At 40.5% G+C, this 13616-nt stretch overlaps 1 protein-coding gene across 11 annotated transcripts in view; it reads right to left on the bottom strand.

Annotated features, from left to right (window-relative positions):
* The window catches only part of nav2a (neuron navigator 2a), a 229267-nt gene that overhangs the window by 42094 nt on the left and 173557 nt on the right, over nt 1-13616 (bottom strand). For 10 of the 11 annotated variants that reach the window (XM_054769967.1, XM_054769969.1, XM_054769961.1 and 7 more), the window contains one exon: nt 10353-10475. In XM_054769967.1, coding sequence (XP_054625942.1) covers nt 10353-10475 — 123 coding nt within the window. Of the gene's footprint in view, nt 1-10352; nt 10476-11846; nt 12012-13616 lie in introns of those variants that run through there. The other variant, XM_054769972.1, reaches the window with a different exon arrangement.

Raw genomic sequence — 13616 nt, 5'->3', positions numbered from 1 at the left:
AAGATTGCAAAGCCTGTTATTGGAATTTGTGCAGCGATCGTGTTGACACACACCTGCATCTGCCAGGTGGATCCACACGCTATGATGACTCAAAGGTTCCACTGTACCGTGGATCTTATGAAGTCCAGAGCGATAACTCAATCAGAAATAGTGTGTAATATCCAGCAATTTCCCAAGTGACCCTACTGAAACTTACACAATGTATGTAGCGTCACAGGTGTACATGTCCGCTCATGTATACTATACATCAATAAATATAAATACAGACACAATAAAGCATATAAAACAAAATATAAAATGCCGTGTTGTTCTCTTGGAGTTTAATAAAGTATCTATCTATGTATCCATCTAACACTGACTACCAAAAATAAACGACGTTCTTCTTCTTCTTCTTGTTTATGGCGGGTCGCAACCAACGTTCAGTTGCATACCGCCACTTACTGTACTGGAACGTAGACATGTTGTGCACATTCGCAGTGTCAACCCGATAGTGACAAGCTTCCATCATAAAACATACACAAATAAATTTAACTTTCAAGTTAAAGGCATTGGATTTGAGGATAAGCGGCATAGAAAAGTGATGGCTGGATGGCAATGGATTTGGCTGTCAAGACAATGAAACATGGCTGCTTCGTGTAGGACCACTGCTGTTGAATGAGGAGAGGAATTAGCACGCTGCTCAATTCTGACACAGAAGAGGGTAGGCTACTGTTATCTACTGTACGTTACTAGCAGTGTTGCACCACCGTCTGGCACGCAGACGTTTTCGTTTGGAAAAAAAGCATTTATTTTATTAAAAGTTGAAAAAAAATTTATGTGTAACATCTTTCTGTGCACTAAATATTTATTTTATGACGTGCAAACCTGTGGTTTATACACAGTTGTGGCTTGTATAAGAACAAATCTGTTTTTTCCTCTAAATTTAGTGGGTGCGGCTTATACACCGGAATTTACGGTAGATAAATGTACTTCTACACTGAAAAAACTAAATTGCAAGAAAGTAAAAATGTCCCATTTTCAGCAAGTTTCTTATTTTTCCTAAAAAAATTATCTTGCCTTGCAATTTTCAAATGAGAAAAATAATCTGGTCACACTTTACAATAAGGTAAACAAAAACATGGAAGTTACTGAGGAACTAATGAAGAACTAATGAAAAACAAATGACAGAGGCACATAAATTTTGACTAGTTACTGAGCAACTAATGAGGAACTAATGAGTAGAGTAGGTACTGAGGAACCAAGGCACATAAATTTAAAGTAGTTACTGAGGAACTAATGAAGAACTAATGACTAACTAATGAGTAGTGGTTAGGGTTAGGTAGGTTTGTTCCTCATTAACTACTATAATTTTGTGTACCTTATTGTAAAGTGTACCAATAATCTTATATTACAAAAGTATATGTAGCCAATTCTTCTGAAGATATAGGCTACAATACAATGCACGAAAAATTGTGTAATGTATATGTAGATAATAAATAACCAGAAAACAAAAACACAATAGATTTGTCCTAGTCTACTTGTATGTATTGTGTTTCAAGTGCGAGCTTGGGAGAACAGTTAACACATGTGATATGACAGCCTGTGCTGAAATCCCGATGTTGAAAAACACACACAGATACACACTCGGTCACACTGAATTATTCTTCTCTCTGCATCAATACGGTTGGAGGGAATTTATATCGAATTTTAAAGAAGCGAAACGCAGTCGGAAGGAAATGATTTGCTTTGTCTTGTGTATGCTGCTAGCATGAAAGCAAGCAGACGGGAAACAAAGAGAAGGGGTGGATGTTGATAACTCAAAGCAAATATTAACACAGTCACAATGAATGTGAAGTTGACATATAGGTAATATAAAAAAGGCATTTTTCTGCAATGACTTGAATAGCTCCTGCAATATTTCTAATGTTTCACACTATGTGCGTCATCAACAATGTGAACACCACGTATACGCAAGCAAACACTGCTCTATTTATTCGTCGTCTGATACCAACATAGGATCTTTCAAAGTCAGAAATGCCATACAAATGGAAACCTACAGACCAAGCCACATATAAAAAAAACAACACAAAAATGCTAAGTCATATAAAGGTTGTTTGTAATCAATGGCTAAGTAGTCCAGGGTCCAAGAAGGAGGACTCAGGGTGGTAGCAATGATTCTGGTAACCCAACACTGACAGACCCTGCAACCATCATTAACTAAACACTATTCCAGAACAGGGAATAGTACTGAACTTAGTACGCACACACACAGCAGACTTGGACACCCACACACTGCCAATCAGGGTTTGTGTTGGCGAGACGTCCTGACACAGCAGCTGGGGTCAATCTTGACAGGTTGTTGCTATTTCCAGTATAAATGCAAATATGGTTTGAGGGGAAAGCCACACATGGAGCTACACGGTTCAACTCCTGTTCTGCAGGGAACAGGTTTGCTTGCTCATTAAAACAAGGCTAGAAGGAGGGAAGCAGTCAGATTTGGCGAGTTAAATGAGGCAAGGTTAAAAAAAAACTGAAGATTTGGGGAAGGTGAGGGTAAAGAAGAGCGACAGAGAGGTGAGGGGAGACTGGACAGGTGTTGTTGGTTGCTTTAAGAAAAATGTCGATAACAGAGGGTCAGCCTCTCGCTTCCTGTACCTGAGGGCAACATGGGACCAACTCAAGCCCAGACAGGAGAGCCAACAACCTAAGGGTAGGGGAGCATGTCTCTCTGTGTACTGCATGTGTGCAAATCAGACCTGAGGAGAGGACAGGGTGACCAAGCATAACTTTTGAAAACAGCACCTTCGCTGATACCCCTTTCAGGAGAATCACCCTTATTTGCACAATACATTTATATTACATCAAGACCACTCAAGAACACAATTATTTGTATTTCTGAGTGATGTTTGTGAGAGATATTTTGGGAGGTGCTGCACACAAGCAAATTGATGTTGTATTGCAGATTAGAGCTCCACAAGGGTGAAAAAAACAAGATTACACTCTTAGCGAAACTCAGCTGTTGCAGACAGCCTCTACTTCTGACAATGAACCATCATGACAGCTCAAGTAAAGAATTATAAACAAGCCATCCAACTTACAATATAATGATTTTACATTATGTGGGCAGACACAATAATGTCAACACACCTCGAAGTAATGTTAGCACGTTAATGGAAAATAGGCTTCTAAGTCTTTGAAGCAGCCAGTGTGGGACACTTAAGTTAGCCTAAACAACATTATGTCTATGATCTACTACTGAAACCGGTAGTGCGGAAGCTCAATATAAGCCTTTCGTCCTTCCTACTTTCTATGCATTCCTTATTCATTCTCTGCCATGTGATTTAACATTACCAATACCAATATTGGCAGCAGTTCTTCTCTCAAACTAATGTCAGTAATGTCTTGTGCAATGAAGATATTATGCTTATTTTACTGTGGTGCAACTGGATGCATTTCACAAATAAACACTGTTGAGACAAAAATCAGACAAGTTATGCAACAATGCAATGGAAGTTAAACAAAACAATTTGTCTCAACACTAATCATGTCAATTAAAAGGAAGACGCCTTACCTCCCCCCTCGCATAACCAGTGCTTTCATTGCAAATTGAAGATATTTTTGCTGAAACCCTTAAGCGTTTTTATTGTGAAGGTCGAAAGTGTGCTGTTTTGTCTTTGGGCTCTTGATGGCTGTATGGTGTGACGGTAAGACGAAGCTATAATAGAAAGTGCCTCCCGAGCTTCATGACTGAGAGAATGTAGCCAGGCTCTAATGGCATATATCTTAAGGGCACAGGGCTAATACATCAGATGTAGGACAGCTGAAGGTTACACATTAATGTGTAAGGTATGTTTTTCCTTTTCTCCTATATGTTTGTAAATACACAACTTGATATACAGTGGCATAAAAAAGTTTTTAGCCCCTTCCTGATTTCTTATTTATTTGCATGTTTGTCACACTTAAATGTTTCTGATCATCAAACAAATTTAAATATTAGCAAATGACAATACAACTGAACACAAAATGCAGTTTTTAATTTTGTAAACTTTTTATTATTAAGGGGGAAAACAAAAACAAACCAACATGGCTCTGTGTGAAAAAATGATTGCCCCAAAAACCTAATAACTGGTTGGGCCACCCTTAGCAGCAAAAACTGCAATCAAGTGTTTGAGATAACTTGCAATGAGTCTTTTACAGCGCTGTGGAGGAATTTTGGCCCACTCATCTTTGCAGTATTGCTGTAATTCAGCCACATTGGAGGGTTTTCCAGCATAAAGCGCCTTTTTAAAGGTCATGCCAAAGCATCACAATAGGATTCAGGTCAGGACATTGACTAGGCCACTCCAAAATGTGTTTTGGATCATTATCCTGCTGCAGAACCCAAGTTTGTTTCAACTTGAGGTCACAAATAAATGCTTGGATATTCTCCTTCAGGATTTTTTGGTAGACGGCAGAATTCATGGTTCCATTTATGACAGCAAGTCTTCCAGGTCCTGAAGCAGCAAAACAGACTCAGACCATCACACTTCCACCACCATATTTTCCTGTTTACTCTTGGTATGATGTTATTTTTCTGAAACTTGTTACTATTACGCCAGATGTAATGGGACACACACCTTCCAAAAAGTTTTGTCTCATCTGAATATTTTCCCAAAGGTATCATCAGGGAAAGGGATCATCAAAATATTTTCTGGCAAAACTGAGACAAGCCTTAATGTGGTAATTAATGTGACCTTAACTGAGGCAAGTCAGTGCGTCCTGCAGTTCTTTATATGTTGTTGCGGGGTCTTTTGTGACCTCTTGGATGAGTTGTCGCTGTGCTCTTGGTTGGCCGGCCACTCCTGGGAAGATTCACCACTGTTCCATGTTTTTGCCATTTGTGGATAATGGCTGTCATTGTGGCTAGCCGAAGTCCCAAAGCTTTAGGAATGGCTTTATAAGCTTTTCCAGACTGATAGATCTCAATTAATCTCAGTTAAGTTATGTTTTAACTTTGTCACACAGGGCCATGTAGGTTTGGATTTTTTACTCCCTTAATAATAAACAGTTTCATTTAAAAACTGCATTTTGTGTTCAATTGTGTTGTCATGGACTAATATTTAAATTAGTTTGATATGAAACACCCCCGCGACCCTAATGAGGATGAAGCGGTATAGAAAATGGATGGATGGATGGATGGATATGAAACATTTGAGTGTGACAAACATATACAAATAAAAAAAATCAGGAAGGGGGCAAACTTTTTCACACCATTGTATACCTGTATATGCATACATATACTGTATGTACGCACATACACACACATTTGTGTATATAACAATCTCGTCTGTAACCTAAGCCTAAGCCTAAGCATACACACTCCAGTACAGTAGGTGGCGGTATGCACCTATAACGCTGGTTGTGACCCGCAATAAACACGTAGAAGAAGAAACTTCACGGCTGCCATCCTTTCGTCGTGTTGAGCTTGCATGTCAGTGGACATCTTACTAAGACCCTCAGTTACACATATCTACAATCCAGACACAAAACTTGGAAATAATGCCAGACCACAGACATGCTGAGCTAGGAAGCTTGTTGCTGTGTGGAGCACGTCATCACTCACGCGCCGATATCATTATCGGCAGAAAAGCCGATACGAAACGAATTGATATCTCATAATTAACGCCGATAATGTTGGTCAGCCGATATTATTGGACATCTCTACTTATTTATTAGACTCTGTAGAGGCACACTGTCGGTGTTAATGAAAATTGAGCATTATCATCTTTGGATAGGGCAGATGTTTTAATTACTTACTCGGACACTCTTGTATTGGATCTGCTTATTAAATTGTGGATCTATTGTATGTGCAATGTTGTGGCCAGTGAGTTCATATGGCAACTGCTAAGCAAAACCAGTTTCACACCACACACAGTCTCTTTTGTCTCCTTCAACAAAAAGAATTCAAATCAGAGGACATGCTGTTATAGATGGCTTCCTCTCCAGCTGCACAGATAAATGACAAGGATAAAAACAGACGCAGACACGCAAACAGTTTATTGGCCTTCAGACACATATGTGGTGAAACTATTTTTGTCCAATAATATGCACATCAGTCTTATCTGCTGTCACATCAGTGGACAAGACAATGCACTGAGTGGTGCTGTGAGATTTGAACAAGCTGTTCCATCAAAGGCTCCCGGTGCTGCTTTCTTTACACTCCTCATTAGTGCATGTTGGGCTCCATCCGAATGCTTTAGCATGAAGGCTTAAAGGTGAACCCAAACCCTTTGAAGCCAGTGCCCCCCTTGAGCAGGGGCCACAACTTTTTTGCCCCAATATCCAAGCAACACCCGACACCCTTCCCCTCCCCCACATGACCACCCGTTCAGACAGGCAGCATCACGTAAGAGGACATATAAAACAGGTACCACGCCTAGTCAGCAAATATGGATCACATGAATACATCAAGATTTTCAGACCTTCACCTTCGACCCTCACAAACCACAAAATGTTGGAAAAACATTTAAGTAAATACAGATTTCACAGTACACCACCTGCTCTGACGGCAGTATGAGCAAACAACGTCTATTAAATTAGTCTCATCTCTCATTACAGTCTCCCCTTGTTCGTATTTATAGTGCTAACACTTTGTAATGTTTTTATTCACCACTGCCCAAACCTTCCAAATTAATCTCAACCAGCAACCAGGCATTTTTTCAGGGGGGAAATGGGAGCCTCCTTGTGGTCAATTAGACAGAAACATGAAAGTGCACATTCAAAGAGTTCAAAAAGGAAGGTGCCTGACTTTTATGCCATAATTGCTTCCCAACTCCTTCCTCTTTTTATCAGCCCTAATAAAAAAACAAGTTAGATAAAAAGATGCATGGAAAGACAGAGGAGCTGGGGGAGATGAAAGGTGAGCCGTGGGACGGTTTTGTTGCGGCTCAGCTACGGACCGGAGGAGTTTAGTGTGAAGGATTGTGGGTGTGTGTGTGTATACAAAGGGCAGCTCAGGGGGCAGAGGTCAAAAGTCTGACAGACAGGAAATTAGCCACACCTGAGGATTTATAGAAGAGGCGGTTTGCAACACTCGAATCTGTTACCATTAGGGGTGTCACAAGAGATGAGACAATACAAGCGATTGAGTCTTTTACTAACTACTAATTTAATTTGTACTACGTTACACCCTTCTGCAGTCTGTGTGTATGCCAGTGGCCCTGCTTCCGCCCAATGAGACAAAGAAACTCTACGACTGACAAAAGGGCTCACTCCGTTCATACCGTTGTTCTATGGAACAAACGCACCAAGTCGCTGAAACCAATGCACAAAGTGAGCGCTCTTCCTGCCTGTTTGGAGGCGGGAAAAGGGGAAAACAGACACACATGCACATGGCAATACATTAAGGCCGGTAAAATTAGCAAGTTCATTTTCCTTTATTGTGTGATTAATCAATTAATTGATTATCATCTCAGGCCTAGTGCCCACGGGACAGTTTTTTTTCTAATCTCAACATTGTTATTTGCCATACAACATCAGCCATGCGGCCCACATGGGCCTGATGAAAGAATAATTATGTTCAACATTTCTTTTGAAAAGTAAACTCATTTCAGTGCAAATATCAATCTGCAAGGATAGCTTATCATGCACTGAAGTGATGGAGAGACACTTGTTTATTATTAGGACTACATTTTTGTGCTTAGTCTTTGGTCTCGGCCACATTTACAAATATAATAATACGACAATTAAAAATTGAATTACTGTGGTTGGACAAAGCATTAGTTTAGAACTGCCTTACAATTAATGTTCTGAACATTTCAATGACTTTATCTACAAAAAGTGATAATATTAATAATAACACTTACCATTGCAGTGTAGTTCTATTTCACTCACAATAATATTGTTACGCAATTATTATTATTGTCAAGGCAGAATTACTGATACAGCTCTTGTTTTTATTACACTTTACACACTCCTGTCTCCTCACTCCTGTACACACCTGTCTCTTGGTTAGTAATTAGTGGTGTTCTTTCGCACTGCGGTTCTGATGCTTGTGATCCGTGCACGTATTCCTTGCTGCTCTTCATTCGACTAGATGTGAGTGAACGGCAGTTTGTTAATTCCCTTCTGTTTCCTGAGGTGACCTGGTACTGCGTTACTTCCATGTATTCCTACACACAGGTCTGTCTTCTGTGTTCGCTATTCAGTTTTGTTTGTCCTCTAGCTCCTTCGTGTGTTATCGCGATTTAGGAACACTCCCTAACCCCTTGTTAGTTTTCTTGCTGTTTGTCAGTGTCCTAATACATTCCTTCTATTTGCACTGTGTGCCTTATTTAGTTAGGTCTGTGCACCACTCCCTCTGTGACCTTTTTTTGTACATTGCCGCTCCGTGTCAGACCATCTTATTGTTTATTAAAGACCTTACTCATCCTACCTGCCTCCATCCTGGGATACACCAAATCATAACATACTGATATTTATTTGTGAAGAGCTCACACTCACACAAATATTCTCCATAATGATTAATTTTGTGTCTTATTCCTGTTTGGTAAATATAAATGGGAGCAAGCTTAGCATATAAGACAAAGTAAAGTGTAAAGTGGCCTGACACTGGTTAAAAATACCAAAACCCCTCAGCAGCACCTCTAAAGTTTACCAACCAATTACCACGGGTGATGACTTCTTACAGTCTAGACATCACGTGTGGCTGCTAGGCAACCAGGCAAGACATCCCAACTGTGTTGTCAATAGAGTAACACAAGACATTCACACAAGACAAGTCATTTAACTTGTGAGCTTTACTCATTCTTGTCAGCTTTTGACTCAGAACTCATATTCAGCCAGCACAAATGTTAGAACCACATACTGTATAGTATTAGCTGCTAGATATAGTCCACCTTTTAAAAAGTCCCTTTTATGAAAATACTCCTTTAGAAGGATGAATGACCTACAATACCCCCTTAGAAGGGTGAATAACCTCTTTTGACTCCATGTCCACTATGGGGGTGGGGTGAGGTCAGGCAAACATCTTGTGTTATCATTAATATACTGAAATCTAGTTTCATGTGTGTGCATTAAATGAACTGCAGTGAATCCCCACAAGTCAGCATTCACGACCCTGCTAATTTGTGTTCCCTCGGTTAATGCGGGGGATAGGTTCCCAAAATAGCCCGCAATAAGTGAAATCCGCGAAGTAGCCAATTTCATTTTTTTTAAAAACTTTTTTATGTTTTGAGGCTGTAAAACCCCTCACCACACACTTTATACACTTTTCTCACACATGCATATTCTCATGTTTCTCTCTTGTTTAAACACTTTCGTTTGAATTTTAATAATCAACCTGCAGGTCGGACAGAAGTCACTCACGTGTATTTCACTCGTGTGACCGTGCGTTTTTGTCATGGCACCGTTCCACTGTAGCGTTTTTCTATCCTTTTAAAACATTGCTGCAGTACTCCTCCTGTTGCACGGTGGCCACACGGTCAGAAGATCTGGGTTCAAATCTCTGTGTGGAGTTCTCCCCGTGCGTGTGTGGGTTTTCTGCGGGTACTGTACTCCGGTTTCCTCTCACATTCCAAAAACATGTATGCTATCTTAATTGGCGACTCTAAATTGTCCATAGGTATGAATGTGAGTGTGAAGGTCAGCTGGGATGCATGCCCGCGACCCGAGTGGGGATTAGCGGCATAGAAAATGGATGGATGGAAGCTAGCAAGCAAGCTAGCGATGACACAGGAGACACGAAGAAGACTGATTGACATGGTCTACAGCCAATCAGGACGCAGAAAACAATGGCCGGTGCAGACAGACGAGAGAAGGACGAGAGAGACACTCAACTTCCCACAATGCAACTCTTCTTAAAGGTCACTGTAATTAAAAAAAAAGAAGCACTAAAAAAAATTCCGCAAAACAGCGAATCCGTGATAGAGCAAGGGAACACTGTACAGTACTGGTAACTTTGGTTTTTGTTATTTTATATTCATTCCAAAAGGTCTAACAAAAAACAAAAAAGAAGATCCATGGCTATTTTTCCTATCAGAAATAAGAAGGGCAGGTAGGGGGGTTTCTCACCTTCTTTGCTGTGTTTCTCGCAACTTTTGTTCATTTCGCTACCTGTATGGTCCGTGAGGTGTATACTTACATTGTAGCGTTACATATGTTATTTTTGGTGGTACCGTTGTTTTGAGTACGGCTATACTGTAAATGTCAAGCTCAAGCAAACTGATGTACAGCAGTTCCGAGACATGGCAGCATTGATTAGAGAGTCAAAAATAGACATCTATATGGTTGTCTTGCGGTTTTTCGCCATTCGCCATGAAAAGCGGGGATCTACTGTATTGGTCAGATCATTTCCAATACCTAGTTGGTCCATTAGGATGTTTTAGAAGACCTACCTGTCAGCATCTCCCTGTCCTGACGATGTGTTTCGATGCAGTGTCTCTCGAACAGCAGACATGTTGTCTGGCAGCCGGTTCAAGCGCCGTGTGTACAGACCCAAACCACCATCAGTCATATAGCTGTAAAACACAAACTCACATCAGACAAACTGAAGAGGATGATTAAGTTTTGCCGCGTGTTTTAAGACACGGTTCTCTTATTTCAGAGAGCAGGTAGCACGTAAATTCATCTCATTTTTCTCATGTTACATTTGGGACCCCCATGACAGTGAAGAGTACAAACTATTAGTTAAGTTAATATACAATTCTCAAGTGGTTGTTAGTACGCAACAGTGGTGTGTTAAAAGATCTGCTCCATGCTGCAATATTTCAACCGCTTCCACGGCTTAAATGGCTGTTCAGAAAGGCAAAAAAAAATAACACTCTGTAAGTACAGTCAGAGCTACTGTACATAATCGGCGCATTGATTTCATAAGAAGGACTTGAATTTGATTTATTGGTTGTAGGACGCGGAGAGTGACCGTTAGCAGCACTTACACAAACATTCCCACTCAAACTAAAACAACACTGACCAATCCCCCAAATATTGACCCATTTAGGAGACTCCTAATGGAGCTAAATATTGACACATTTCCCTCAGGTGTAACTCAATGAAATGTTTGCTTATTTAAGTTGAGGCTGGACCGTTGGATGGCTGAATGCTTTCTGTGTGGGACCGTGATGATTTTGTTTTTACAGTTAAGTGAGGAGAAATATAAGCCCAAACGGTATTATCTCAATATAGAATCTCAGTAAGAGCGGACTCAATAAGTACAGTATCCACAAAAGCACAGTGTTTCCTTTGTGTGACCAAGATTTTCCAACACCAGCATCTGAGCTGTTGGACCAAAATGAGACAACATTGTTCCAGTTGTATTGATGATTTAAGTTGATTTTCTCAATTGGTCTAATTCTGTGTTCTTTAACCACTGCAAGTTGTCAGATGTTCTACGTTCCCATTAGAACAAGAAGACAATTCCACTGCATAACAGTTCAGGTATTCATGGAAGGACAGTATGAGCGCAATCAAACATTTTTCCGATCCATATTGCTTTCCTTTCCACTGCCGACAAAAACATGACCTCCAAGTAATAAAAATAGCACACTGAGTAAGAAAACATACTTCCAATGTAAGACATTTGTGCAGCCTATTTAATCATAGAAGAACAGCAGACATTGCTGGGATAACGAAAATGTTTTCAGCTGCACTACTACACAAGGACACACACATGCACGGACACACAAACACACTGAGGGATCCTCCTTCAGGTTTCAGTTGCCTGTTAACCTGTAACCGACTGCGGGAGAAACGTGCCTAAACAAGACAGTTTACGGGCTGAAACTGTAGCCAGGCAGTGCTGACTCAGCTGTGTCACGACAAAACAACACACTTCAGTTCAATACACGGTGACCTAAATTGTACTGGCGGTTGGAAATCATCACCATACATACCTCTCGGCCTCAAACATGGTTTGTCCAACTCAAGATAAACACATCCAGGTTAGTGTAGAACCCCGTTGATGAAAATCTCCAAACCAAAAGGTGTGACGGTTATCAGTTGTGAGCCTGCGCTATATCTGCCATCGTTTGTATGAAAATCAGCAGGCGGATCATGAAGGTATCATATGTGAGTGCACAGCAGGCACAAACTGTGTGTCCATGTGCAACCTGAATGTGTGCGAGCTCAGTGTTGGTATGCAGCCTCTCTCCTCAGCTGCACATGCTCTCCCCTCCTGGCAGGAGGTTCTTGCTGTCTGCTCAAGGTGGAGGAGGGATGGGGGGCGCGGACGGGGAGAGACGGGGGAGGGCAGAGAGGTTTATCAGGCAACATAGCCTTGAGCTAAAAAGGTGGTTTAGGGGTGTTCATCAAAGATCCAGAAGAACCAAAAGGACAAAAGAGAAAAGGGGGGTTGTTGCTGATCTATACATCATGTCATCCGTCAAGATGTGTGCAACGTAGAATTTAAAGAGCATGCAATACATTTAGCTATCATTAGCTGTTTATTAGGTTTTTGATTACCTTTGCAGGTGACTAACGATGCCGCGGCGGGAAAGGTTTACACAATACATTAAACATGTAATTGTGTTAATTCATCAATAGCAGCACAGTTGATAGCAGTACCGTAAACACGCTTAAACCTACTTTATGGTAAAAAATCAGAAAGACATAAAGTATTTATCGACTTGCTCATTTGAAAGCAGGCCTGACAAAACATTGACAGTGAGGTTTGTTGGTTACTTTTTTACCTGCTTATAGGTACCAATGTTTGGATTATGATCACATTTTATACGGGACTGGGAAGATCTGTAGATGATTACTTTTCTAGATGTGTTCATTTCTTGTATTAGCAAATGTCATAAACCAAAACCCACATAAAGATAACAATACTGCCAACTGTATTATGAGGCGGACATGCACTGCAATACTGCTGTGATCTTCGTGGGTAAACGTCCCACCTTAGCGTGGAAGAACCAGTTAGTGGATGCTGCCATGCTTGTAAAATTGCTAACTGCTAAATGGCCTCAAGGCTGTAAAGAGGGCTGGGCAGTCATCAGTCTGTGTCTTTTTTTAAATATTTAAGCCTCGGGGAAACTCCACCCACCAAACACACACTCTGCACACGTACACAAACACAGATTAAAACGTGCACACACTTCATGGCTTTCTACCCCTAACACGTTAAATGACATCCAGTCAACCTGCTTCATTTGAATGAAAGGCAATTTTCCCAGTCAGCAACATTGTCATGCCTCGTGCTCTGCAGATAATGGAATACACACAATAGACGCCTCAAACACAGACATGCTATCGGGGCGATACTAGGATCTTAAGGGTTTTTAGTAGAGGTGGACGGCTGGATTAAAATAACAATATTATCCATATCTGGGATATAGTGGTATCCTATTGATACTAGAGTGATGAGAGGGATATTTTTCAGTTCTTGTTTTTTGTTGGGGTTTTTTTTCTTATTTTTTGCTTGTCTAAAGTTCTTTTGTGATTTTAGTTATAGTTTATCATAATATTTCAGAATAAATAATCATATTTTACAGTGTACACATTTACGTAAGCATTTCAAACTGGGCAATAGGTGATGTGCATTTACTGGCCAGCAGACGACATAACAACATGAGCTAACAAACAACATGAGCAAACGAGTCTTCTTGAGCTAACGGTTTTGACAGATATAACTTACAAGATAAAGGGGCGTACCATTAGGCAAA

Source organism: Dunckerocampus dactyliophorus, chromosome 3, assembly GCF_027744805.1.
Source record: "Dunckerocampus dactyliophorus isolate RoL2022-P2 chromosome 3, RoL_Ddac_1.1, whole genome shotgun sequence".
Taxonomy (NCBI): Eukaryota; Metazoa; Chordata; class Actinopteri; order Syngnathiformes; family Syngnathidae; genus Dunckerocampus; species Dunckerocampus dactyliophorus.
The sequence above is the reverse complement of the archived record's forward strand: the minus strand, read 5'-3'. Positions and strand labels throughout refer to the sequence as shown.